At 28.9% G+C, this 27,500-nt stretch overlaps 8 protein-coding genes across 14 annotated transcripts in view; 2 read left to right on the top strand and 6 right to left on the bottom strand.

Moving 5' to 3' along the window:
- The window catches only part of LOC118441627 (N-acetylneuraminate lyase), a 2,214-nt gene extending 214 nt beyond the window's left edge, over nucleotides 1–2,000 (top strand). Inside the window, exons 2-8 of the mRNA XM_035866281.2 lie at nucleotides 186–247; nucleotides 390–460; nucleotides 649–794; nucleotides 939–1,107; nucleotides 1,232–1,377; nucleotides 1,467–1,638; nucleotides 1,720–2,000. Coding sequence (XP_035722174.2) covers nucleotides 186–247; nucleotides 390–460; nucleotides 649–794; nucleotides 939–1,107; nucleotides 1,232–1,377; nucleotides 1,467–1,638; nucleotides 1,720–1,865 — 912 coding nt within the window. The 3' untranslated portion in view covers nucleotides 1,866–2,000. The remainder of the gene's footprint in view (nucleotides 1–185; nucleotides 248–389; nucleotides 461–648; nucleotides 795–938; nucleotides 1,108–1,231; nucleotides 1,378–1,466; nucleotides 1,639–1,719) is intronic.
- Nucleotides 2,001–2,147: 147 nt separating this feature from the next.
- Nucleotides 2,148–4,527, bottom strand: LOC118441626 (heat shock protein 68-like). Its single transcript, XM_035866280.2, has one exon. The coding sequence runs from the start codon at nucleotides 4,337–4,339 to the stop codon at nucleotides 2,426–2,428; it is 1,914 nt and encodes a 637-aa protein (XP_035722173.1). The 5' UTR covers nucleotides 4,340–4,527; the 3' UTR covers nucleotides 2,148–2,425.
- Nucleotides 4,528–6,577: 2,050 nt separating this feature from the next.
- Nucleotides 6,578–9,250, bottom strand: alphaSnap (Alpha-soluble NSF attachment protein). Its single transcript, XM_035866601.2, has 5 exons — nucleotides 9,002–9,250; nucleotides 8,260–8,456; nucleotides 7,877–8,142; nucleotides 7,585–7,758; nucleotides 6,578–7,475 (listed from the first exon to the last, which is right to left on the bottom strand). Exons 1-5 carry the CDS (start codon nucleotides 9,088–9,090, stop codon nucleotides 7,326–7,328), a joined length of 876 nt encoding a protein of 291 aa, XP_035722494.1. The 5' UTR covers nucleotides 9,091–9,250; the 3' UTR covers nucleotides 6,578–7,325.
- Nucleotides 9,251–9,737: 487 nt separating this feature from the next.
- On the bottom strand, nucleotides 9,738–14,683 carry Coq9 (ubiquinone biosynthesis protein COQ9, mitochondrial). 3 transcript variants are annotated; one of them, XM_085657021.1, is made up of 6 exons: nucleotides 14,574–14,683; nucleotides 13,549–13,607; nucleotides 10,763–10,960; nucleotides 10,325–10,668; nucleotides 10,022–10,246; nucleotides 9,738–9,953 (listed from the first exon to the last, which is right to left on the bottom strand). In XM_085657021.1, the coding sequence occupies exons 2-6, from the start codon at nucleotides 13,595–13,597 to the stop codon at nucleotides 9,918–9,920; spliced, it is 852 nt and encodes a 283-aa protein (XP_085513147.1). In that variant the 5' UTR covers nucleotides 13,598–13,607; nucleotides 14,574–14,683; the 3' UTR covers nucleotides 9,738–9,917. The 3 variants fall into 3 exon arrangements, with proteins under 3 accessions (XP_085513147.1, XP_085513146.1, XP_035722202.2); XM_085657020.1 differs by lacking the exon at nucleotides 14,574–14,683 and adding an exon at nucleotides 14,130–14,245; XM_035866309.2 differs by lacking the exon at nucleotides 14,574–14,683 and adding an exon at nucleotides 13,715–13,732.
- On the bottom strand, nucleotides 11,006–13,515 carry LOC146872993 (glomulin). The gene has a single exon (XM_085657019.1). It carries the CDS (start codon nucleotides 13,015–13,017, stop codon nucleotides 11,155–11,157), a length of 1,863 nt encoding a protein of 620 aa, XP_085513145.1. The 5' UTR covers nucleotides 13,018–13,515; the 3' UTR covers nucleotides 11,006–11,154.
- On the top strand, nucleotides 14,648–19,684 carry LOC118441636 (uncharacterized). 3 transcript variants are annotated; one of them, XM_035866308.2, is made up of 5 exons: nucleotides 14,648–14,789; nucleotides 14,924–16,537; nucleotides 16,638–16,813; nucleotides 16,891–17,019; nucleotides 17,106–19,684. In XM_035866308.2, exons 1-5 carry the CDS (start codon nucleotides 14,768–14,770, stop codon nucleotides 19,455–19,457), a joined length of 4,293 nt encoding a protein of 1,430 aa, XP_035722201.2. In that variant the 5' UTR covers nucleotides 14,648–14,767; the 3' UTR covers nucleotides 19,458–19,684. The 3 variants fall into 3 exon arrangements, with proteins under 3 accessions (XP_035722201.2, XP_035722200.2, XP_035722199.2); XM_035866307.2 differs by having other exon boundaries at nucleotides 16,614–16,813; XM_035866306.2 differs by having other exon boundaries at nucleotides 16,611–16,813; nucleotides 17,106–19,682.
- Nucleotides 19,685–20,126: 442 nt separating this feature from the next.
- On the bottom strand, nucleotides 20,127–21,086 carry snRNP-U1-C (small ribonucleoprotein particle U1 subunit C). Its single transcript, XM_035866270.2, has one exon. The coding sequence runs from the start codon at nucleotides 20,906–20,908 to the stop codon at nucleotides 20,396–20,398; it is 513 nt and encodes a 170-aa protein (XP_035722163.1). The 5' UTR covers nucleotides 20,909–21,086; the 3' UTR covers nucleotides 20,127–20,395.
- Nucleotides 21,087–21,509: 423 nt separating this feature from the next.
- gukh (NHS actin remodeling regulator GUK-holder) overlaps nucleotides 21,510–27,500 on the bottom strand; it is an 87,017-nt gene continuing 81,026 nt past the window's right edge. For 2 of the 3 annotated variants that reach the window (XM_085657349.1, XM_085657350.1), the window contains 2 exons: nucleotides 24,576–25,254; nucleotides 21,510–24,428 (listed from right to left, as the gene is read on the bottom strand). In XM_085657349.1, coding sequence (XP_085513475.1) covers nucleotides 22,877–24,428; nucleotides 24,576–25,254 — 2,231 coding nt within the window. In that variant the 3' untranslated portion in view covers nucleotides 21,510–22,876. The remainder of the gene's footprint in view (nucleotides 24,429–24,575; nucleotides 25,255–27,500) is intronic. The other variant, XM_035866269.2, reaches the window with a different exon arrangement.

The following is a 27,500-nucleotide window of genomic DNA, read 5'->3' as shown; positions in this document are numbered from 1 at the left end:
ACATATATACATACATAAATATGTATAATATATATATATATATATGTAAATATGTATATATAGTATATATGTATATAATACTATAATATATATATATATATTATCTATATATATTTATTTCAAATAAGTAAGATTTTTATTTTATTTTATTTTATTTTATTTTATTTTATTTTATTTTATTTTAGAATTTACCGTTCACTTTTCGAGGCTTAATGGCTCCTGTATTTACGCCATTCACTTCTAACGGGTATTAAAGATATTTATGTAATGTGTTATGAGAGAAATATGTACATCATATTTCTTTTCCTTTCCTTTTTCCTTTTTCACACATAATATATTATATTTTCATTGAATAATATTCTCATTGATATTTATTTTGATAATTATAGGGAGTTAAAATTGGATATCGTACCATCGTATGCGAATTATTTAGCTGAATATGGAATCAAGGGAATTCTTGGTATATATTGAATATATACATATATATATATATATATATATATATATATATATATATATTATATAGATTAATTTAGAAAAATGAAATTACGGTTGGAATCTTCTCTCTCTCTCTCTCTCTCTCTCTCTCTCTGTCTCTTTTTTTTTATTTCATAAATATTTATTCCATATTCTTAATATTATACGAAGTTAATGGAACGACTGGAGAAGGTACGTCGATGAACTTACAAGAAAGGAAATCAGTTGCGGAAGCTTGGTCGCAAACTGTGAAATTTACAAATCAACATTTGATGGTTCAAATAGGTGGTGCATGCTTACCTGACGTGATCGAATTAGTAAGTTAAATTTTATAATAAATAAATATATAATTCCTTATATTGATATGTATATATTCCTATACGCGTACGTTGTAATTCGTAATATAAGAACGTTCTTTTCTCTTTTTCTTTTTTATTTTTTTTTTTTTTCTTTTTACGAAGGCCAAACACGCAGAAAGTATAAAAGCAAATTCTATGCTTTGTTTACCCGAACTGTACTTCAAACCAAATACGTTACAAGAATTAATCGATTATCTAAAAACAATAGCTCAAGCGGCACCAAATACACCCTTATTGTATTATCATATACCATCCTATACAAATGTTAACAGTAAGATGATATATTTTATTTTTCTTTTTTATTGATCTTTTTTATATTTTTTATATATTTTTAAATATATAAAAAAGAATGAAAAATATTTTATGTTTAAAATATATCTATATGCATTTTACAGTACACATGGGACAATTTTTAGAATCTATACGAGATGAAATTCCATCGTTCGTAGGTATTAAGTTTACGAGTACTGATCTAGTAGAAGGTTCACAAGCATTGCACATTAACAATAATCAATACGTAATATTTCTTGGTTGTGATCAGGTAATATTCAATGATATATAATTAAAATATATTTATATATATATATATATATATATATAAATAATTATTATTATTGTGCATCGAAATAGCTCATCTCAGCTGGTTGCGCATTAGGAATTAATTGTTTTATAGCTACGAGTATAAATGTATTTCCAAAACTGGTAAAAGAATTGATCGAGGCGAATAATTCGGCGGAATTGTTACTAGCTAAAAAAAAACAAGAAGCTTTAACGGAGGCCGTTAATATCGTATCGAAATATGGTAAATTATCGAAGGATTTAATTTAATTTATAATCTTGTTACTACAATATATTACTTTTTACGAATGATTTTATTTTCAAGGTAATTGGGTCCAAACGATGAAACACGCTATGAAGGTTATTAGTATGCTTCAAGTTGGACCACCGCGTAATCCATTGAAACAACTTCCGGATAAATCTTTGAAATGGATGGAAGAAGACTTGAAAAATCTCAAATATATAAATTAATTCGTTAATAATATTTAATATATGAATATTAAAATGAAAAAAGGGATATTCCGAGAATTTCGATTGATATATCTATTTATATCTTATCTTGTTTCTTAAATAATACGGGAGAGGAACCGTATTCATTGACCTAATTTTATAATATATTAAAAATATATATTTTAAGGAAAAATCATTTTGAATCGTGACATTTTATTCTTCACTTGAGATCTCCTCTTTTGGTATTAAAAATAAAAAAGAGGTAAAAAAAAAAAAAGAAAAAAAAAACAATAATCCACAATATTAACAAAAATTAATAATTTATTATAAAAATCATAGGACATATGTCTAAAAGGAACAACTTGCTTGCAAGTTTTACTTAATACTTTTCTTTTTAATAAATAATTAATTAAAATTAGGTAGAATTTTTCACAAATATATAAAACGAATATGGAACTTAAAAAGTTATCAAATAATATTAGAAAAGATACATCAGTCAAGTAAAAAAAAAAAAAGAGAAAAAGTGGAACATATTCAGATTATGTTAAAAATATATTACAAATCCATATATCTTATTAAATTTAATCTACTTCTTCTACGGTAGGACCAGAGTTATCGTGTTTGTATTGACCCTTATAATTCTGCTGGGGTCCACCAGTTCCGCTCTGATGAATTTTCATCATGATGGGCGAGCATTGCTTCTGCAATTCCTCTAATTTGTACTTATATTCGTCGACTTCTGCAAGTATGTTATTGTCTAGCCAAACCAGAGCATCCTCGCATATCTTTCTCACTTCATTCTTATCAGTTTCCGTCAATTTGGATCCACTATCCTCAATCGCTTGTTTAACAGAGAAAACATAACTCTCTAATTGATTTCTGACAGCAACCTTTTCTCTTTGTTCCTTGTCTTGCTCTTTATATCGTTCTGCTTCTGCCAACATTCTATCAATTTCGTCTCTGCTCAAGCGGCCCTTGTCATTGGTTATTCTGATGTTATTGCTTCGACCACTTGCGGTGTCCTTTGCAGTGACATGAAGAATTCCATTAGCATCCATATCGAAGATAACTTCGATCTTTGGTACACCACGTGGAGCAGGCGCGATACCACTTAATTCGAATCTTCCAAGTAAATTATTATCCTTGGTCATTGCTCGTTCACCTTCGTAAACTTGGACGGTTACTCCAGGTTGATTGTCGGAGTATGTAGTAAACGTTTGGGTCTGTTTACACGGTATGCGAGAATTACGTTCAATGATATTAGTCATAACACCACCGGCGGTTTCAATACCAAGGGACAATGGAGCCACATCGACCAAGAGTACATCCTGTAAAGTGGAACTCTTGGAACCTTCTCCAGTGAGTATAGCTGCTTGTACTGCAGCTCCATAAGCAACAGCCTCGTCAGGATTGATGGATAGGTTTAATTGTTTTCCACAAAAGAAATTCTGTAACATACTTTGGATCTTTGGTATGCGAGTTGAACCACCAACAAGAACGACATCGTTTATCGATCGTTTATCCAATTTCGCATCAGCCAGTGCCTTCTCTACCGGTTCCAAAGTAGATCTGAAGAGATCAGCGCAGAGTTCTTCGAATCGAGCACGAGAAATTTTCGTATAGAAATCGATACCCTCGTAAAGAGCATCGATCTCGATCGTAGCCTCCGTGCTAGAGGATAAAGTTCTCTTTGCACGTTCAGCGGCTGTTCTCAATCTTCGTAAAGATCTAGGGTTATTTCTCATGTTCTTCTTATATTTTCTCTCGAATTCTTTACAAAAATGATCGACCAATCTTGAATCAAAGTCTTCACCACCCAAATGGGTATCACCTGCCGTAGATTTTACCTCAAATAGGGAACCCTCATCGATGGTAAGGATAGAAACGTCAAAGGTACCACCTCCCAAATCAAAGATCAAAACATTCCTCTCTCCCTTTAAATTTTTATCCAAGCCATAGGCAAGTGCTGCGGCCGTAGGTTCGTTGATGATTCTAAGTACATTTAAACCTGCTATAGCACCTGCATCTTTCGTCGCTTGACGTTGCGAATCGTTGAAATAAGCCGGTACCGTGATGACAGCATCTCGAACAGTCTGTCCAAGATAAGCCTCGGCAGTTTCCTTCATCTTCGTCAATACCATAGAACTTATTTCTTCTGGATTGAATCTTTTATTCTCATTGCGAAATTCGACCTGGATCTTAGGCTTTCCACCTTCGTTCACCACTTGAAATGGCCAATGTTTGATATCATTTTGAATTTTTTGATCGTCGTATCTTCTGCCAATCAATCGTTTTGCATCGAAAACGGTATTGGCCGGATTCATTGCCACCTGGTTCTTAGCAGCATCGCCAATTAAACGTTCCGTTTCTGTAAAAGCAACGTAACTTGGTGTCGTTCTGTTGCCTTGATCATTGGCAATGATTTCAACTTTTCCTTGTTGCCAAACTCCCACGCAGGAGTAAGTAGTTCCCAAGTCAATACCAATAGCAGGCATCTTCGATGTTTCACAAGTATTTTATATTTATTATATTTTATTTATTTTTTTCTTTTTTTATTATTTCTTATTAAATAAAAAATTCACTGTTTTATATCTTTTCGTTGTATTCGTTTGAATAGCTTTTGCTTGATTCACTTCATTCGATCACGCTTGCTTCGCTTCTGTATCAACACTGATCAGATCAACGCAGTGGCCGCGTTTATATATCTCATCCCCACTTCTCGATTGAACTGGAAACTTCTCGACCGCCAAACTGAGTTAGAAACTTCTTGATTGGCCGAGAAAATACGTATTTGTTGGATCGATACCTCCTTCCCACGTTAGAACTCTTTCGAAACGTCTTCGAAGTATCTATCAATTAAATGTTAATTTTCTATTTAATTTTTCTTTTTACATCATTCTTTTCCTTTTTTTTTTTCTTCTTCTTTTTTTTTATTATATGACTTTTCGTAGCGATATGATTTACGATTTATAAGAATTCTCTTTTATTACATAAAAGTATCGTACGTTTAAAAATAGTCGTTTAGTCATTTTTACTGCGAAGTTGCGTGACTTTCGAGATGTTTCGAGATATTTTCATATCGATTAGTAGAGAATATACGATTAAAGCTTATTCCTTGCACATATATACATATATATATATATTTAAATATTCGCGTAAGATTTTGTTACGAATAAAAATGATGGCGCAAAATCGTATCCGTTTATAATAATGATATTTTATTATTAAAAATCAAATTATTATGCATTAATGCAATGCCTTATAGATGCAGTCTATAAGTAGCGTCCGATTGGTCGAACATTCGAACATTCGAACATTCAATTTCTCTAATAGATATGATTAGAAAGGACATAAAGATTTTTATAAATCTTTTTGTCAATTACTTTTCTTCTTTAATATATTATTAAAAATATTTGCAATTATATATTTGCATTATGATTTAAATTTATAAGGTAAAAGAAATAATAATAATAATTAATTTCGTATATTTATTTGTAATATTGATTTATTTTATTAGTTTTATTTATTAGTTTACGGAGATTTGTTAATTATTTTAATACATGTGTATGTATATTTTACATCCTGAAAAAAAAAAGGAAAAAAAGACAGAATAACACATATTGTTTTGTACAGATAAATGACGTTTAAATTAATATAATTAATATGACTAAAAAGGGAAAACGAAATTAAAAAACAAAAATACAAAACAGAAAAAAGATTCAACTTATTTATACTCCTGACAAATGAAAGTATTGTTTGCTTGTAAATTTTTATGAAAATGTCTTTCTCTGTTTTGTTTTTTTTTTTTTTTCATTTTAGGCCATTTAAAAAGTTAAAAAAAGCTGCGCTTTTAAGTACTTATACTTTTCTAAGTATTATTTGGCCCATCTGTATAAAACATTGTTTTTAATTTTCTATATTGATATATTGTATATAGTCTTCTGATTCAGCAGCGTACAAATCTCCAACTAATTTACACAAAATCCTTGAAATTACCTACAGTATTAATATTGCATCATACCCTTCAGTGTAATGATATATTATTTTTTTATACAAATTTTTGACTCTCTTTTTTTTTATATCGGAATAGAATTATTATTATATATATATATTTTTTTTCTCTTTTTGTTTTTTTTTCTTTTTTTTTTCTTTTTTTCTTTTTTTTTTTTTTTTTAATGAAATGAAATAGAATTATGAAGCTAGCGGTCTTCGATTCGGATAAAAATACCTTCGATTAATATGTATAAAAGTAAAGAAAGAAGGAGAAATTATGTGTGTGTGTGTGAAAGAGAGAGAAAGAGGATTTAATATCACGTACGCATTAATTATATATATATATATATATTGAATTAATTTTAAAAAAAATTTTTTTCCTTTGCTTGTCAGTAACTAACATTGACTTCTTTTTTTTCCTTTTTCATTATTGATATCGATAACAATTAAATTACATTTTACAAAAAAAAAAAAAAAAAAAGAAAAAAAAGAAAGATCAAGTAACTTAAATAGTTTATATAATTATTAAATAATAAGAAAAAAAAAAAAAAAAGAAAAAATAAGGATATTAACAAAATATACACTAAGATCGGTGGAACAATGAATAAATACATATATATATATATATATATATATATATATATATATATCATATATATATATATATATATCATGTCACCTATTTTAAAACACTGGCAGTGTAAGGATGACGATTGACAAAAATTTAACTTCATTCACTATTCCACTACGCGAATACAAGATATAAATTATATTACAAGATATATATTTAATATAAGTGCTAAATATTTAATAAATAATATAATTAAATTATAACATTCTCTGCTTATATATCAAAAAATATAATCGTGACCGAGCATATATTCTAAAATTCATTAACAATGAAATTTCATTTCTCTAATTTTTAGTACTGAAATTATTATGTGATAATCGATTTACAAAAAAAAAAACTGGAATATCTGGGTTTGTACTATTCAGACAAAAAGTTTTTCATGCTGGAAACAAGTGCCAACTATATTAACTATATTAGCACAAGTGTGTGAATCTTTTTTTTCTTTTTCTTTTTTTTTTTCTTTTTTTTTTTTTTTTTTTTTTTTTAGAAGCTATATCTTACCGAACTCTTATTCTTTTTTTCAATATTTATAACATTATACTATGCCTACATATAAGGCAATGCTATAACTGCATGTATTATATATGAATATGGAAAATAGCCTGTAAAGATATCGATATAGAATTTGAAGCATTCTAACTTTCCGTGTTTCTATAATGATGCTTTTTAAGTATTGGGTTATACAGTAAACTTATTATGTTAGCTAGAATTGCAAGGGAATAATATGATATTCGGGTATAAAAACGAATCTACTTGATGAATACCACTGAAAGCAGGGTATAGTTTAGGAAAGAATACATGTAGATTTGGAGCATTAATATCATTGACATAATATAATGTAGATGAACAATAGCAGATCAGCGTAAATCAGGGTTATCATTGACTTGCTTTTTTATGCGTAATAATATTGTAGTATACCACTGATCCAATCGTGAAATTGAATCATATTCTTTAACTGCTTCTGTGAAGCCATCTAGATGTTGCTCTTCGAGATGTTCTATCAGTGTCTATGGTAATAGAAAAGAAAAAATAATATATATAAAAATTTTTATGGGGTATAAACATTTAAAGGAAAAATTATATAATATAATTAAATAATAATATAATATTTAATACCTTAATTAATTTATACTCCCTAGAATCTTGGAATGCTGGATATTGCTCATGATAACGTTCAATTGCATGTTGTGCATTTAATACATCAACGCATAAATGGCATAACGCGGCACGGAAAAAGTATTCCTTTGCGCTATACTTTAGTAATGAACTTTCTAATGATGCAGAAGCAACCTGTAAAGATTTCATTTATTTATATTCAAATCTTCATTTGAAATTTTTACATAAGCTTCTTTTTATGATACTTTTATATTTATATTATTTATATTATTGATAATTTATTTCTCCATACCTGTTCATATATTTGAATTGCCTTCTCATAATTTTCTAATTGAGCAGCATATTGTGCAACTTTCAATAAACATTTATTTGCAGATGAATTACTTTCCTCGCCACGAAAATAATCTGCTGCTTGTTCATAATGATGAACAGCACGTTCTAAATCTACGGCTTCGCTTTCATACATTTCTGCTATACTTTGATGATGCTTTGCTGCCATTGTAAATCGACCCATATCAGTATAAATCTCAATAGCTTTTAGCAAACAACTTATAGCCTCTAAAAACAATATATTCTCAATTTTATACAATATTTCATTTTACTTTATTTTCATAATCTAATATCTTGCATTAAAAGAAAAAAAAAATAATTATATAGACAATATCATTATTGTACCATTGACATCAGATTTCTTAAAGCAGTTAGAAGCATCAACGTAACAATTAGCAGCATCATGACGACTGCCAGCTTTAGCATGCAAGTCTGCAGCTTCATAAAATGCACTTCCTGCAGCACTCCACTTCTTTGCCATTTTGAACATATTTGCTGCACGCTGATAACATTCTACTGCTTCTTCTACTCTGGAAGATCCCCTGTATAATCCAAAAATTATTAATATTAAATTTCATAATTTCATATTTTTATGGAAATAATACAACGATCATCGACCATCTATAGTATGTCTTGAATAATAAGTAAACAAAAATAATAATAATAATAATAATAATAATAATAATAATAATAATAATAATAATAATAATAATAATAATAATGATAAATTTCAATATATTTTTTCTTATAAAATAATCAACATATTTAAATATTATTCGTTGTTTTTCTCATGCCATGATACATAGCTTTAATTTCTTTTGCGTTTTAGATAATGTTACTACAAAAGAAAACTTACGTATTAGTTTACATATATAGACCACTAATACGAACATGCGTGTTCCACATATCATGAAAAATGACTCAATAAAAGATATAATAATATAATGTATGACAATAAAAAAAATATGAAATTATAAATAAATAAATTATTATAAAGGGATGGTATCATAATGTGGATAAATAATATCACGTCACATTAACATTCTTCTAATCGGACGAGTTCAAGTAAATCAATGTGTTAACATACCCAAATAAAGAACCGAAAAAACCTTTGGATGATAACTTTTTTTCAGCTTCAGCTACTAACTGCATTGCTTTCTGCTCGCTGTCAGCCATCCTCAAGACAATTTTATTACCGTTCAAATTTTTATAAGCAACGGATCATTAAATCCAAGTTAAAACGAACCTTCCACAAATAGACGTCACTAAACTTGATAAAAGCGCAGTGGTAAATCGACTGCCATTCGCAACAGAATAGCCAACTGATACACGATGAAGCAATAACCAACACTGGACAAAATTATACGCTCTCATTTTGTTCGATACTTTTATAATATCCCTAGCATAAAAAAAAAAAAAGTTAAAAGAAAGAAAAAAAAAAAAAGAAAAATTAAAGAACTATTAATCTCAAACGAAAATATAGTGTGATTTAACGTAATAAAGAATAAATTATGCAAATTTATTTTATATTTTTGTTAATTTCTATATTAAACATATACTTATATTATACGTATATTATAGCATAAACAATATCGTATACACGCATATTTTCTCTTCCTCTCCCTCTCTCTCTTTCTCTCTCTCTCATATATAGTAATTTATAGATTATTACATAACCTTCATTTAACTTTATTTATTTATTTATTTATTAAATATAAACGTATACGTACACGTATTTCAATGAATATTTAAATGATTTAAATAGTTCAAATTAAAATGAGAAGTACGAATTAAAACAACATTTTAAATTTATATTAAAATGTATCTATAAAACTGTACAAAAAAGTGTTTACAATTTAAGACCAGTAGTAATAATAAGCAAAATTTTTTTCAATATAATGTAAGTTATTCGTATGTTACAAATCCAGGTAATCCTTATAAGAAATATTTGAATTAAATTTATCTACAGATACTGCATATTAATTCTAGTTCATTTAAAAAACTTATCTGTACACATTCCATCCAAGTATATTACGTGCCTAAAAAATAAAAATAATGATATTTTTTTGTATAATTTAATTATACAATTTCATATGAGAATACTTACAGTGATTATAGTAGCACTGGCTATTTCTTTTACTTGTTTCAAAGTCTGTTCTGGTTGTAAATCTGAAGTTGCAGATATAATTCTATGCAATTGATCAGCTTCATCTATTCGTCTTTTCAAAAAGTTCCACGTATGTTCATGATCATTGCTGTTATCTTGAAGCATATATAATTCTGTTGTTTTATAAATACCTGCTAATACTATTCTCTTAGTATACCAAGTGATCTAAAAAAGGAATTAATAATCATTAAAAATATAATGTCTATTAATTATATTATTGTGAACTAATGTATATAAACCTACATCAATGGATCTATCGCCAGTATAATAACAAATATCATCGACCAATGTAACTAAATTTGCTAGTGATGTTGGAACGTTTGGTGGAAGTGTCATAAGTGCTATTGCCTGCGACCAATTTTTTTTGTAAGGTATTATCATTCTAAGCCTGGTTTCCATAGCATAACTGATCTGTTCTCTTGGATTTTCTACTTTTTTTGCAGGATCTGCTTGAATTGTCTCATATTTTTCTTTCAGAATTTGATTCAATTCATTATTGGAGGTTGAATAAAAATGTGCAACTAATTCTGCACCGCCATTCGGAAACATTCCATGAATTATGCCAGGATAACCAATAGATTCAGCACCTTTGATATTCAGCTTTCGATTACATTCAATTATTTAATTTAAAAATATAAAAATTTAGAGAATAAAATTCATTTGTAAAATGCTAATAACTACCAGCACTAATAGCTTGTCGGCTCCATCCTAACTCTGGAACAAAATTCATCGATGCAATAAGGATTTTCCTCTTTGTTTTTTGTTCATACTCTTCTTCAGTTTCCTCATTTGATGATTTATATTCTTCTTCTTTCTGATGAATATTATCATTGGACTGATATCTTACTAGAACTCTTGAAATCAAAAGACTTCTGAACCCTACATCAAAATAATGTATTTTATTGTTTACATTAAATTATTATACTATATATAATATATATCAATAGAAGCTACAATTTGATTATATGTATATTATGAGCAGTAAAAAAAAAATGGAAGACACAATTAAATGTTAATATTATTTTATCTTCTCATATAATGACAGATATATATGTAACTCAATATATTATGATTTATAATAAGATATTTTTTATAGAATCATTCACAATGCACTCATTAACTCTAATCAAAAGACTTTCCATTACATCAAGACCGCATAAAACTTGATGTGAAAATTTGAGTTTTTGTGTTATTGGCATGGCTGGTAATCTTTTGTTACCAACAGATAACATCACCTTCTTATCTGCTTCTATTTCGCTAGAAATATTCTTAGTTTTTGCTTCCTCTAAATCTTTTATTTTAGTTTTCCAATGTGCCTTACATAAATCTATCCCTTGTCTTAAGGGTTTCAAATAATTTTCCTCAAGCACATTTATTATACTCCAAATGCCAGTTTCATTAAATCGATCTCTGATAAGTAAAAATCTTAAGAGATTTAACGTAGTTATTATTTCATCTGATATCTCTACCAAATCGGTTGCACTACCATAAGGCAAATTGCACGCACTTTTTAATAAAGAATCTAAATTGTTACCAAAAAAATATGTACATCTAGGTGTCATTTCTAAACTTTCAATGATAGATGTTTTAACTAAACCAGTTATCAAGCTAAGCACGCCAGAATGGTAACATGTATTATATAAGTATAATATTACGGAATATCTAGCTTCCATATTAAATATATTTATAATATATTCATGAAAAATTGATAATGCCTTTTTTCTTTCACTGTCGCTTTCGCAATATATCATGACATTAATAATAGCGTGTAATAATTTAACATAAATTCTTAATTCTAATTTGTCCGGACCAATTGACATTTTTTCCACACGTTTTACAAGTAATTCCATAAATATTAAACCTTTAGATATTAACGCAATATCTTGTTCCTTAAGAAGACAATTAACGAGAAAAATGCCCGCTTGAAAAATATAATGTGGATGATATACTTGTGGAAGTTTTATCCATAATGTTTCTCTCGTTATTACATAAAAATAAAAATTGGCATATGCCAATGTTGGTACAATTTCTTGCAATTCCAAGATCTCACACTTTTCTAATTGTTTACTTACACTTATAGATTTTTCATCCGAATCTTTTTTAAATGTCCAGTCATTCTCTAATATTGAACGATCATTTATAAAATTTAAAGGATACAATACATCTTTGGCAAGATGAAATATAAGCTTTAATATTTGATCGCGAATTTCTGATGCTATAACATCTTCGTATAAATAACAATATGGTCTTCCTAATAAATAAATTAGAAGACCTAATAAATATTCCTTATATATAATATCTTGTTTAGTTATATTTGTTATGCTTAATTCTTGGATTAATGATTGTAAGAATGAAACAATATTGGTATACAAATTGATAATTCTATCTGAAATTGCATTTGTTTCTTTGATATTTTTATTTTTGTTGAACTCTGATTTATCGTAATTCGGTACTGGTAATGCTTGTACATAAGATTGTATCGTACCAACACACCATTCAATGGCCTTAGATTTATCGTTTAGTTTATTAAAACTAATTCCAACTGGCTTCAACATTGTACAAAATTTCGTATCATTTTCTAAAGATTCAATTTGTTCTAAAAACTGTAATACAGTCTCAGATGGATTACACTTTTCTGCTATTATATTGAGTATAGTTTCACAACATTCAAATAATTTCTTTTTATTGTTAGCATTAGAACTCGTAAAATAATTAGAAACAATGGGTACAACATCCCACGAAGATTGTTCAATTATTTGTTCGTGAATGTTATTTTTGAATAAAAGTACAGCACTTTCTGAATCATCATTTTTCAAAAGTTCTTTTAATTCTGCAATAAATTTTTCTATCGCCTCTTTTTCGTTACTTATAGACATTTTTTTTAGGTTAGTCGATGAAGAAATAACGTTTAAATTTATACATATATATATATGCATACATACATATATATATAAATATATATTTATTCATATATACAAATTTATAGATTAAATTTTCTTTTACTGAATATTAATTTCTCGATAAAAAAAAAAGTTTCAGTTAAATTTCATTTGTCTAGAAACGTTTATAAAAGCACAATTTATTTACGAAATTATCCGTCACGTCTACGCGTTATCCTTCTCTCTCTCTCTCTCACTCTCTCTCTCTTTGTTTCTAACTCTCTCTTTTTCTTTCATATGTTACATCAAAGAGTATAAAAAAACAAACTATATAAAAGCAATAACGAGATATAAGGAATTACAATGTATTAACAATCTAATTAATATTACGATAAAAGATATTTTTGAATCAAACTTCGTACAATATATCATGTCAAAATAAATGACTTGCGACAATGTTACACTCTTTACGTATCAACGATTGATTAACTATGCGATTAAACGTAGAATATGTTAATTTTTTAAAAGACATAGAAACGAATGATATATATTAATTTAATTTTTATCATAAAGATTAAAATTACTTACCATTAACAACGAATGTTCGTCCCGGTAGAAGAAAGTTGTACACAGCCATATTCGAAATACTGAAAAAATCATATTAAATCATAGGACATTGTGCAAGTCCAATAAATAATATTCTTTTTAATAGAATAGCCAATAGCGAAAACAAAAATTAATTAAAGATCAGTACCAATATTGAGAATTCGAAATAATATGATTAAAAATAAAAACAATATCTTTTGTATATGAATACATATATATATACCTATACATACACACACACACAAACCACATTTTAATACGATAAGTTATTTTTAGATAATTTTCGTGAATATTATTTTATTTCTCGAATTAATTTAATTTAATTTAAAAAAAAAAAAAAAGAAAAAAATTCTTATTTCGGACTTTTGAAATGATATTAATCAATTTTGTTTTCGATTAATGAATTTCTATTCGTCAATTTTATATATTATTTTCTTTCGATAAATTTAATTTAACTTTGTTACAAAAATAATGCAATTACGAACAATATATTTATTTTATATTATAGTAATTATAAAACAGCCAATCATAAAATATGTATTATCAGAAGATGTTTTTCTTACCTATTATCATTTTTTTAAAGTTGAAAATATGATAATTAATAGTAATTATAATTTTATATGTTTCATTGGTTATCTTTTGTGATCGATAATGATGATGATGTAATTATCGTCTTTAGGTTATCTATCATACACATATATATATGTATATATATGTATATATATATATATATATATATATATAATATATTATAAATAAAAAAAAAAAAGAAAAAAAATTCAATCAAATGCAATACTAAATATGTAATTTATAGAATTTATTTTTTTTTTTTCATGAAAACAGTCTTAATATCAGTCAGTTTAGTGTATACATATAATTCCCACGCGTTATGATGAATATTTTAAAAATATTTTCTGTATTATATAAAAGTGTTTATTTAATTGTGTGTATGTGATTCGATTAATGTTATTTTACAAAAATAATTTTATTTAGTATTATATACCCACCAAAGTATTTTACTCTCTCTTTCTTTCTCTCTCTTTTCCCTTTCGTTTAAAGTACATTGTTCTCTACATGTGCTCTCTTCGTGGCTGTTATATTTTATTTTGTTTCATCGTCATTTGATTTGACTATGAAGAAATGAACGATAAATTAATTTCAAAGTTGATTTATAATCGATTTGATATCGGAATTTAATAAAATGGAGGAGAATTTCTTTACTGGTAAGCTTTATTTCGAACGATTTATATAAGTAATATAACCTTAAAATATTATCATGTAATTTTTGTGTTTTATATTTTTAAATATAAACTTTATAAGCTTTATATTTTTTAAATATAAACGTTTTTTTTTCTAGATTTTTCTGACAATTTTGTTGACGATGAAAGCGATAGCGATCTAGAATCTAGATTATATGCTAATATTCATTATACGTCAGTTGAAACAGAAACACCGAATGAAGTACCAATTACTTCAGAAATTTCTTCTAATAATAAAAAGAACATAAATAATACTGCTATTTTAGATGATAATATACAAAATCGAGAAAATTCATCTAAGTGTGCAGACAGTGAAAGAAATATTGAAAGTAGTTTTAATGAATCTTTACAACGGGATAAAGAAATAATACGCAATAATATGGAAAAAGTAATATGTACAGATTCAGTTCAAAAAGATATTGATGATCCTTATACATTTGATATAGATATTGAGGATCGAAATAATATCTCGCCTATGAAGAAAAATCGTAAAAAAATTAAAAGAAAGGCTAAAAAATCTATTGTAAATCGAGTAACACAGGAGTTGCTTAATTATGTCTTTAAAGTTCCTAATAAGTTACAATTGTTGTCAAATAATCATTCTAATGTTAAACAATCTGGTATTTCAAATATTAATACTTTAAAGAATAGATCTATAAAATCAAGACAAAAGAAACAAAATATAGAAAATGTTCTTTCTATAAATAAAGGTTCAAAAGAATCTATTAATCTAATTTATACTGAGAAGCATAAAGATATAGAAGAAAAGAATACTAAATATAGTGTTCTGAATAAAAAAGAAAAAGGAAAGTTACATGATATTGAACATTTTAACAATGAAAGCAATTCTGATTCTGATTCTGATTCTGATTCTGATGAATCAATATTAGAAGTACCAGTTCCTCCTAAACCTCCACCTCCTGTTATTAGCTTAAATGATTCTGATGAGGATAATAAATCGTCTAATAAAAAGAGCACTATGACAAAAAAACCTTTAACTGTTGAAGATTGTAATACAAATAACTTTAGAGATCAAGTGAAAAAAGCATTATCGAAATCACAATCTGAATTAACGTCTTTGAATAATTCAGAGATTTTAGATGATGAAAATAATATGGAAGACATAATTTTGAATTGTACGGATATCCGTAAAGGTGCTTCTAGTATTACAGAAATTAAAGAAATGAGCAAAAATGTTCAAAAGAAAAAAAGATCTCATGGCACAAAAGAACTAAGTCCAAATGTTCTACAAGATGGTAAAATTAATAACAATAAAAACAAGTCTGAAAAGAAAAATGTTGATTCAAGTAACAAACAATTGGATAATACATCTACATCCATGTGTTCAACAGAAAACATGCGTAATGATGCATCTGAAGTTATTGAAGTACATACAAATATAGATTTTACAGAAGATATATTGCCTGTGGATGAATTTATTATGTCGCAGAATGAATCAAGTCCAAATAAAAAAAGGCAGCTTGAATGTGAACATACAATAAATGATAATGTTAAACGTGCAAAAATAAGTGATGAATTTTACCAAAGTGAACCAAGTACAAGCGGTGTATATAGTAAAAATAAAGAAAATAAAGATAAATCAAATGACAGTTCCTCCTTTCATCCAATGTCAGAGAAGTTAAGAGCTTTTTATACTAATTCTCGTGGTCAAGAGAACTTTGATGTTAGCGAAGTCCAAAGTAAAATGTCCAGTAAGTGAATAATATTTCTATTTTGTTATATTTGTCCTTTTGTAGATAAATATTGTTTATAAATAAATTATAGAAGATCCACGACTTTGGGCTATTTTAGATGAAGATTTAATATCAAATTCTAAAAAACGGAACTTTTGGTTTAAGTGTTCTTACTGTCATCAAAGTGGTCATGAAAGACACGATTGTCCGATAATAAATAAATCATTAAAATGTTATATGTGTGGTGTTCAAGGTCATACAGGAACACGGTGTCCTCGAAGAATGTGTCTGACGGTAATATATTATTTTTTAAGATCTACAATTATTATGTTAGCAAAGTTAGCATAATAAATATTGCTTGATAATTTCAGTGTGGTAAAAAACAAGGGACATTTAAAAAAACTTGTGAAACCTGTCGAACACTTTATTGTACTATGTGTAATGCGGTAGGTCATATGTATACAGAATGTCCAGATCTTTGGAGAAGATATCATCAAACAGTAAGTTAATATTGTACATTTGTTATATAATTTTAACAATCGTAAAATAAAAATTAAAATTATAATATATAAAAATGATATTTTAGACAACAACGAATGGAATAAGTATTCCTTCCAATATATTGGGCGTGATGAAACCTGCCGATCGTCTCTTTTGCTGTAATTGTACGAAACGAGGCCATGATTCCTCTATGTGTAAAGATAACAGATGGTCGAAACATTTTCCTACACCATCGTTTGTATCAAATTATACAGATGGTCCAACTTATATTAATGAAAAAGATCAAGCTGTAAATGTCGTAGAACAATCAAATGATGATGTCATACAATCTCAAAACAGAACTAATAGCAATGAGTCTAATACTAATATACTTGTTAACGTGCTTGCATCCGATGATCTTTTACCATTTCCAAAGGAATTGTTAAAAAGGAAACAGAGTCAAAAAAAGGCATTTCCACAAAATGTATGGGAAGATGAAACTAATATCTCTTATATCATATACGAATGCGGTGTATTTTATACAATAGAAAATAATGGAATGGAAATAACGTATACTATAACTGCAAGAAAAGGTTTCAATACATATTATATAATGGAACGACGTGTTGCTCCATATTTTTTGGAAAATTTATTAAAGCTATTTATGTTTGAAGTAAAAATATATAAGAAAAATGGTTCAACAAATGAAATAGTCTTGCGCATCAGAACGTATGCTGATTTAATAAACGATTTGCGTAGACTTATTCTATATTGGTTGAGCCTTGAGGATGATGAAAAAGATTATGTAATGTTTTTGGATTTACCATTGAAACGAATAGAAATGCTAAAACTTTTAAATTTGAAAATGAAAAAATTAGGAACAGAATCGGGAAATGCTCTTAAATTATATGATGGCATAGTTTCGTCAAAATTATTTTTACAGATTACAAGGCATGAATTAAAATATTTAAACGTTTTTAGTCGTATACAAGAGAGCCAGAAAAAATTACTCTTAATATTGAATGATCATCCAAATCTACGAAAATTTCCAGAGGAAATTCAAGAATTTATAACGATTTTAGAACGATCAAAAAGTACGAATGTACCTCTTCAGGCATATCTTCAAATTCTTACAGTTTATAATTTTATATTCGTACCTCACACTCCACCAAAATCTTTCGTAACAAAGTATGGTAAATATAAAAAGCCTAATGTAAATAAAAATACACGCAAGGGTAATTCTAATGCTAATGCTTCCAAAGGAAAAGCTTCTGCTCAGCAAAATTTAACAATACCAGTTATACAAACTGATCGATCATCTAATAACAATGATTTACGATCTCGGAAATCTAATCAATGTAATCTTGTTTCGAAGGAACCTCAAAATGTCAATGATTTTATACAATTAGAAAATACGAATGCTACATATACTTATGTTAGTTGTGACGATACAGTCAACGAGATTAACAAAACAAACGAGAATAGTAACACCGAAAATTATAGAACTTCGGAATATAGTAATTTGCCTAAAACGACTATGAGTCAAGGTGAATGGTATAACAATGATGTTACTACAAATAGAAATATAATGGAATACAATTTGCCATCTACGTCGCACAATTCAGTTTCGAAAAATACGACCTCTGATAAATATACAAATATTACCGTTAATATGTTAAATAAAAATCAAGCTGACGAAACTCCTGACAATGTTAAGTTAAATATGAATAATACTAAAACCGATGAGTATAAGAATATTGATAAATGTACAAATATCATTGTTAGCGTATCTAATAAGAATCAAGGTCATACATCTAATGTGGAAAATGAGAAACAACAAAACAATAATAAATATACAAATATTACTGTTAGTATATCTAATAAAGATCAGGGTATCAATATATCACCAAATGCAAATAATTCTACAAATGATAATTGCCAAAGTACTGAAGTAAATAATTCGGAACATAAGAAGATGGATGATAAAAATGATGTAGTGTGCATCGAAATAAAGAAAAAAGCAGAGAATCAGATTGAAGATAAATCTCAAAATCAAGACAATATAAATGATTCGGATAAAGCTGCTGAAAGAACAACTAAGAAGAAAGGGAAAAGGAGAGGAAGAGATAAATATGATCCTACGACTCAACAATTAAAGAAAACTACAGAGAGATGTTTTAAATTACAAAAATTGAGCAGTGTTATTCAACGAGATTTATCGATATGTTCATCAGATGATTTTAATTATTGGAAAATGTTTGCAAACAGGATTGAAGGGATGGTAAAAATGTGTGGCGTAATACATATTAAAAAGGCTTTAATCGTTTTAAAAAATGAAATTGCAAAACAAACTGTAACAAGAAAGAATATTTGTATGCTTCAAAAATTAGTAAATATAGAGCTTCAGCATCAGGAACAAGTAAAAAGTTTGTACAATCATTTTGACGTTGTTTCTTGAAGAAATAATACGAAAATTAGCATTCAGTATAATTTCTAATATTAACGCATTTTATTTTAATAAGTCTAGTAGTTCTTTAAGAGAATTCATGGAGAAAAGATATAATAATTTGGAAGATTATTTTTTTCTTTTTTTTTAGATTTGTTTTCTAAATATGTAAAGTACACTTGCGTACTGATTACACATGAATTAATTATAAGTTAAGCTTAAACTTACATTTATGTAAAATATAAAATAATATGTTAATCATATTAAACAAAATTATTGCTTGATTTTAGTTTTGCGTTTTTAATATACTCTGTATATCTGTTATGTACTTTTTTATAAAAAGCTACATATAATATATAATATATAAATATAAATTTTTTGTAATACTGATTTGTTTAATTAGCATAAAAATAGAAAAATACTTTGAAATTATCATATTTTTTATCATATCATCATAATGATGATTTCTTTTATAATTAGAGCTTGTTACATTGAACATTGTATTATTATGTGAATTTATTAAGAAAATGTTAATTTTTAGAATATAAATAAAGAATAAAAAATACTTTATGATATCATTGTTTCAATGATAAAAATTTAAAGAAACCAAACAATACAGATAGTATTTTTATTTTGTACAAATAAATTATTATTGCTTAAGTAAATAAAGATTCAAATAAATTATCATTGAATTCATTTATTGGCTAACTATACAGTTCATAAAATATCATATGTAGATTCACATTGGAGAAATACTTGTTATTGAGAGACATTGTACATTGTATCCGAATGTCATATATTTTTATCAATATTTCTTGGATTCCTTTATGCCAAAGTTTGTACGAAGTCAAATATATAAACACCAAGCATACAATCCATAACATCGTTCCGTTTACGATGTATCTTTTAGGATATGTTTCTTGTAAAATATAATAGACACTTAGTGAATTTTATTTTTTCATTGGCGGTGGGCCACCTATAGGTGGTGGAGGTCCGTTCATAGGTGGTCTCATAGGTCCCATAGGACCCATCGGTCCCATCATTGGACCCATTGGTCCCATAGGACCCATCATTGGTGGTCTCATACCCATCATCGAAGGCATTGGTCCGTGTGGACCCATCATCATGGGACCACCAGGTCCCATTGGACCACCAGGATGCATACCAGGCGGTGGCATCATACCTGGTGGTCCCTGAGGTGGTACTCCAGGTCGTGGCCCAAGACTAGGTGGTGGAGGTATAGCTGCACCTTTATTTGCCGCAAATGGATTGGATGCAATTTTTCCAGCTTTGAAGGCTGCTGTCGTGGCATCGATTAAGTGCTGAGCTTGTTCCTCCATCCATTTTTGATAAAAGAATTTGACATTATCTTTGTGTTTTCGTCCTTGGCAATGAGTTTTTCGTACACTCGGCGAATCGTGAGTTAAATATGTGTCACAATAATCACAGTAATATTTTGGCATATTTGTAACTTGTTTTTATTATAGAATAAATCCTCCTTTCCACTTCGTAAATATAAACACAATTTCTAAACAAATTTTTGCGATTATCAACAATCTTTATAGGTTATGTTCTCGTACATTCTGTTTTACTTCGCAATGAGTAGTTTCAGAGTACGCCGCCTTATAACAATGGTTGCCAACTGTTCGTTACAAATAGAATATTTTTGATTTGATGAATATTTATTTTAATCGATGGAATTGTTGTTCGATATTATCACATAATAATAATGTTCTTTCTCTTGTTTATTTTTATTTACTAATTACTTAATAAATTACAAATACGTTGATATAAAATCGTTATTTATTCGTGAGAATTATATTTTTAAGAAGTTACCACTTGACAGTTGTCAGTACTGTCATGAAACCGTTAAACTTTCATTTCGTTCGTTGAAACGTTTTATTTGTCCAAGAGAAGAGAAAGTTGTAATGAAAAATTTGAAATGAAATGTATTAGTTATATTAAGAAGAGAATAGGTGAGAATAAGCCGTAGAAAGATAAGGTATGAATATAATTAACTTATTTCGTTCGTTCGTTTTTTTTTTTTTTTATTATTTTGAGCAAAGTACAAAACGTAATTTTCGGCTTAGAAACTATTATCGCGCGTTATACTCTGAGCTGCGTTTGCTCTCTCGTAATTATTTTTTTGTTCTTTTGCTTTGCTTTTATTTTTTTTTAATTTTTGTTTTTGCTTTTGCGCATACACAAGAAGAAAAAATGAATTTCGCGAAAATACATTATACCGAGAAAATCGATCGTAATACATACATACATACATACATTATTTATCATCGTTTGTGAAATAAGTTAATTAAGGCAACTCTGTCTCATCTTTATTATACATTAGTCTTTTCTTTCTTGAATATATTACTATTCGCCACGTATATATGTATATCCCGTGATAATAAAGCTTTGCCAATCTCGTTAGACTTGGGACGTTATATTCGGTTAAATCGAAACATACATGCATACACACATACACACACATACATACATACATACATACATACATACATGCATACATATGTAATCGAAAAACGAGTATGGCTTGAAAATTATCGTGATAATTATATGTATATCTTTCATTATTATTTATATTCCTTTGTTATATCCATAAATAAATAACGAAGGATAACTAACTACCCCGACTAGACTAGCAAGCAAACGACTTCAAGCCAGGTGTGTAACTTTTGTATGTGTGTATCTTTTCTTTCTTTTTCTTTTTTTACGCTACGCGGTTTTTCTTTTTCTTGTTTTTTTTCTTTCTCTTTTTTTTTCTTGTTTTTTGTTTTTTTTTTTCTTTTTTCTGTTTTAATAATAACTACAGGATATTCTCTTATTTACACGAAAATGACTCCTAAAACTATCCTATAGGAGAGGTACAAGTTGCGCAATTTTATCGCAAAAGGCGAAAAATAAATTAATACATTAACGAGGGGATGCGTAAAAGATAATTGAAGAAAAAAAAAAAATAAAAAAAATAAAAAAAATAAAAAAAAAATTATATATGTATATATATAAAAGGATGACGCGAAAGTTTATGAAAGGCGAGCAAGCATTTTTGATCTACGACATACGCTTTCATTGTTTTCTTTTTTCCTTTTTTTTGTCGTATTTTCCTCTCCGTAGAAAACAAAAATTATTATTATTATTATTATTATTATTATTATTATTATTATTATTATTATTATTATTATTATTATTATTTTTATTATTGTAGCGCGACTCCGCGCATTAGATAATCGGCGTTACGCTATAAGGCATTACACATATATATATATATATATATAAATAAATATATATATATATATTACGTTCTAATATTATTGCTCGAGAAATTCATCTAAAACCTTTATCGATGCTGGCAGTCGTTTGACTCATAAATTAATAAACAATTCGTGTCTCCTTTTACATTTTAAAATTTGTTTCGATCAAAGAGCTGTCTCGAGGGTGGGCGCACTCGGGCTACGGGTAGCAAGGTTTTGAGAATTTACGTGTTTCGGTGATTCGGATCTCGCTCGAAAACGTTTGCCGAAATAAGCACTTTGTTGTACTTGATCGTTGGGGATCGTTGGCGTGCTAGATAGAAATTGAGCTCTTGCCAATTGATTGCTCAATCGTCTAGATTCGATTGCGTTCACGGCTTCTTGCCCTTTAGACGTAAGCCGTGGAGAATTATGCGAATACTGTAAGAGAGAAATGCCAGTATTGCTGTTGGTTGCAATACTGGTTGCGATACTGGTTGAAATGGTGTTAGTGTTTATGGTGTTGGCACCGTTCTCAACTATGTTATAGGAGGGTAAAACTTTTGGCTCGATCTGTGTAATTCTTTTAGGGGTGCTATTATCTTTTTTGTTGTCAAGATGCGAATTAGATAGAACGACAGAGGACAACGGTCTACCGTCGTATGATTCGATTAAATTTTCTTCTTTCCTCATATCTCGTATATTATTAACTGGTTCATTTCCGAGATCCAATTGCCTTTTGCTGTTCAATCTTGAGATAGGTGAGGTGTTTTCAGGGGATGGTTTCATGGCCTTCTCTTCAGCCGCGGTATCTTCGATGATCGTTGAGGATAAAACATCAGTCCTTGGCGTTTGGAATCTCCAAACCGAACGAGGACTCATGACTTTGGTCAATGGAGTTTGCGATGAATTTACGATGATCGGTGATTGTAGTAGTTGTTGATGATGTTGTTGTTGTTGTTGTTGTTGCTGCTGCTGTTGCTGTTGTTGTTGACACTGTTGTCGGGAAAGTTTTAATTGTTCTGCTGCCGAGAGTCTCGTTGGTCCTACCTTGACGCTCTGTTGAAGTAATAAACGTTTGAAGTCTAATCGCGAAGTAGCCGATGGGGAATGTATCGGTTGTGAGATGGGTATCTGAAAGAAAAGTGAAACCTGTAAACGAGCGAAAAGGAAAAGAAAGAAAGAAAGAGAGGAAGAGAGAGAGAGAGTGGTTTGTTCACTTTCATTAATTAGTCCTACCTCAGTTGGTTTCTGAGATTCGGGACTCCAGCTGTGTCGATTACCGGCCGGCGATTTAATCAAAGAATTCATCGAACCATAAGGCGACATGTTTTCTCCGTCATCTTTGATATTTAACTTTTTCTTCGATTTATGAATGGCAGCGAAAAGTTCTTCGTTTGACATTGTACTTTTACTAGGCGATAATATTAAATTTGTCGGTGTGTTTCTACCGGACGATGAGGATGGTTGAACGGGTGTACTTCTACCGGATGAACTTGGTACAGGCGACGGAGAATTCCCGGTAGTTAGAGCGAGACGTTCGGCAACGGTTCGAGCAACCGATCGTGCTATAGGAGTGGAAGATTCGAACCCGTTACCGTAACCACCTCCGATGGGGGAAATTGGATCGTGCTTTAGGAGATCCGTACTAGCCGGTGGCATCGCGATGGGTTCGCTGATGGGTGAAGAGGCGAAGAATCGATAGCCAAGCGCAGACAGACTCAACGGCGTTGCGAATCTATACACAAAGAGATGTGTATATATATATATATATATATATATATATATATATATATATATGCAATAGAGGCAGGAGAAAGAGATGGTGAGGGATGAGAATTTCATAAAAATAAGAAATCGATCGGCAATTTTCGTTCCCTCTCACCTATTTCTGACATCAACGATCGGCGCTGTTTGCTGTTGTTTCACGAGTCTCTTCCTTGTCTCGAGTTCTTCCAACTTCCTATTACTCGCTAAACGAACTTGCTCGGGAAGAAGAACCTGCTCGGGAAGAAGAACCTGCTTAGGAACCTGCTCGGGAACCTGCTCGACAACGGGCCTTCGTCCTTGTCTGGCTAACATGTGCATCGCGCTCAGGGAACCACGTCCAAGACCTCTCGTAATGTCCGGAGTAACGCTTCGAGGTGGCTCGATCTCTCTTTGAGCTCTTCTTGTAGGTAAAGTATAGAATTGCTGTTGATCGAAGTCCCTTCCGGCCATGCAAAATCCTTGATTCTTAGCATTTTGTATTTGTACCGATTGACGGTCACAATTACGTAATTGGTAATCACAGTAATTCGTTATTCTCTTTCGTTCGAAAAACTTTTGATCGTCGTTGTAACGATAATAGTGCTGGGAATTGTTCTGAGGATAACCACGTCGTTCATCGTAATTTCCATGATTTTTAATTTCTTCCTGATAACGTTCTTTATTAACATGAGATTCCTTCGATGTATCTTTCTTGTACTTGTGCGATTTTTCCTTATCCCCTGGTACTGGGGGCCCGATATAAGCTGGGGGTTGTACCGCTATCGACTCTGACGGTATTGCTAATAAATTATTATCTGAAACAGAAAATTTATCGCTTATAATTCCATTCGGAGCGAGACATATTAACCTCGCGATGCGATCTCTTTTTATCTATTTATTTATTTTTTTCTCTCTCTTTTTTTTTTTTTTCTTTTTATTTTTTTTTTTTTCACTTTTGACACACCTGAGAGATCGTAGAAGCCGCGTCATTTTACATTAGAATTATCTTCGATCGAAACAATTTATGCATAATATATCTTGTTTTATGTGCTGTTAGAGAATCGTACGTTATTATTATGCTCATGTTATATTTCATGGTTTGCGATAATAACAAATTTATTTTTATGTTAAAGTTCAACGAGTACGCATTAGTAATAGTTATTTCCTTTATTTAGCAATATTAATTCCATAGCGATTAAATTTTATTTTTATTTCATAATTTTAATGTTTATCGTATGTTTTAATTTATTATTATTTATCTCCTAACGAAGATCTCTTCTTTTTTATTTGATAGTGCGTGTTGTATCGTAGTAACAACAAAATCAAATTCATCATTGAGATGCATGTTACAGTGTGTTTAACTTTAGTATCTTTGTGTTAGTATAAAATGCATTAATGCAAGCATGTTGCGGAAAAGCGTGAAAGATTAAAAAAAAAAAAAAATAAAATAAAACAAAATAAAATAAAGTAAAATAAAACAAAACAAAAAAAAACAAGAAACAATGACATGCAATATGCGAGAATGCTTATATATTAATACATAATATAATAAAACGTCGAAATCGACATCGTAAGTTTCTAAAGAATAAAATATTTTCATAACATTTGACGAATAACTTTTTTTATTTCGTTATAATGAATTTTACAAGTAAAATGAAGAAGTATCAATGTCGGTCTTCGAACGATTTATTTATTTATTTAATTTTTTTTTTTCTTTTTTCTTCATTTTGCGAATTTATAAAAGTGTACTCACCGAGCATGGAGCATGGGACATATGATATGTGGGTGAGTTACTAGTGAGGGATGCCACACACGCGTGAAGTGCATTCTTTTTTTTTCTCTCTATAAAACTATTATGTATATGTACAAAGATACAAAAAAAAAAAAAAAATAAATAAAATACAAAAAAGAAAGAGAAGAAGAAGAGAAGAACAAAAAAGGAGAACAGATGGTGGGGAATATTGAGGCCGGGGTGGGAGTGTAGTCAAGTGTAGTGGAGTATGGTGGGTATTATATAATATATATATATATATATATATATATATATATATATATATATAATATGGGGTGAGGTATGGTGGTTAGGTACGGTTAGATACAGATATACATATGTTATGTACGTATAGGGACACACACATACACATATTATTACGTACGAAAGAAAAATGTGTCTAATATAATATAAAAGGGATGTTATTTAAAGTGATATAGTATAAATAATAATACGGAGGGAAAACAAGAGTTAACAATGACTCAATGCAATTTCATTCGTTTGATTTTTTTTTTCTTTCCTTTTCTCTTTTTTTTTCTTTTTTTTTTTCTTCTTCTTTCATTCAATAATAATGACGTCTATTATTCACATATTGTATAAAATAGAAAAAAGAAAGGATAGACGAGCTATTCACATACACACACATTCTCGTAGAAAAAAAAAATTTCGTACTACATATATACAAAACAATAAAGTTAGACACATTCTGATGCTTTCTTAATTGGCTATCTTTCCATTCTGTTTTCCTGTTGTTGAAAGACACAAATAATATACATATTTATAAAACTTACGTTAAAAAAAGAGAGAGAGAGAGAGAGAGAGAGAGAGAGAGAGAAAGAAGGAGAAGGAAAGAAAGTAAGAGAAAGAAAGATGATAGAAACTTAAATGGTAACGCATATACATGAATATTATACATGATAGCGCATGCTCCTCTACCCCAGATCGTAAGTACGTCCCTTATATATATGTATATATATATATAAATATATATATATGTGTGTGTGTGTGTTATTTTAGCTGCAAAGCTCGGATAAAACGGCTATTAATCGTTTTCATTTGTAGAGAAAAAGCGATATGCAGAATCAAAAAAGAAATATGTACATATATATGCGTATATATATGTATATATATATATGTATATATATGTATATAAACATATATAATTCTAAAGAAATTCATTAAATTTTATAAATTAACGAAAGGGACTCTTTGTATCGGTTTCTCCGATATTATTTCTTTCTTTTTTTTTTTTTCTTTTTTGCGTTTAACGATCGCACATTTCTTTTTCTA

This window comes from Vespa mandarinia, chromosome 5 (genome assembly GCF_050613455.1).
Source record: "Vespa mandarinia isolate Hongniang chromosome 5, ASM5061345v1, whole genome shotgun sequence".
NCBI lineage: Eukaryota > Metazoa > Arthropoda > Insecta > Hymenoptera > Vespidae > Vespa > Vespa mandarinia.
Note: the sequence above shows the minus strand (reverse complement) of the source record. Positions and strands in the feature narration are given on the sequence as shown.

Coding starts and splice junctions, on each gene's coding strand:
- alphaSnap (XM_035866601.2), bottom strand. CDS start 9,090: ATGGCTGACAGCGAGCAGAAAGCAATGCAGTTAGTAGCTGAAGCTGAA. Junction 8,457..9,001: donor TTTTTCGGTTCTTTATTTGG/GTATGTTAACAC, acceptor TGGATTATACAG/GGGATCTTCCAGAGTAGAAG. Junction 8,143..8,259: donor TAAGAAATCTGATGTCAATG/GTACAATAATGA, acceptor TATTGTTTTTAG/AGGCTATAAGTTGTTTGCTA.
- Coq9 (XM_085657021.1), bottom strand. CDS start 13,597: ATGGCTGTGTACAACTTTCTTCTACCGGGACGAACATTCGTTGTTAAT. Junction 10,669..10,762: donor CCGACAAGCTATTAGTGCTG/GTAGTTATTAGC, acceptor TGAATATCAAAG/GTGCTGAATCTATTGGTTAT. Junction 10,247..10,324: donor CTGGCGATAGATCCATTGAT/GTAGGTTTATAT, acceptor TTCCTTTTTTAG/ATCACTTGGTATACTAAGAG.
- snRNP-U1-C (XM_035866270.2), bottom strand. CDS start 20,908: ATGCCAAAATATTACTGTGATTATTGTGACACATATTTAACTCACGAT.
- LOC118441626 (XM_035866280.2), bottom strand. CDS start 4,339: ATGCCTGCTATTGGTATTGACTTGGGAACTACTTACTCCTGCGTGGGA.
- LOC146872993 (XM_085657019.1), bottom strand. CDS start 13,017: ATGCATATATATATATGTATAAATTTAAACGTTATTTCTTCATCGACT.
- LOC118441636 (XM_035866306.2), top strand. CDS start 14,768: ATGGAGGAGAATTTCTTTACTG. Junction 14,790..14,923: donor GGAGGAGAATTTCTTTACTG/GTAAGCTTTATT, acceptor TTTTTTTTCTAG/ATTTTTCTGACAATTTTGTT. Junction 16,538..16,610: donor AGTCCAAAGTAAAATGTCCA/GTAAGTGAATAA, acceptor AATAAATTATAG/AAGATCCACGACTTTGGGCT.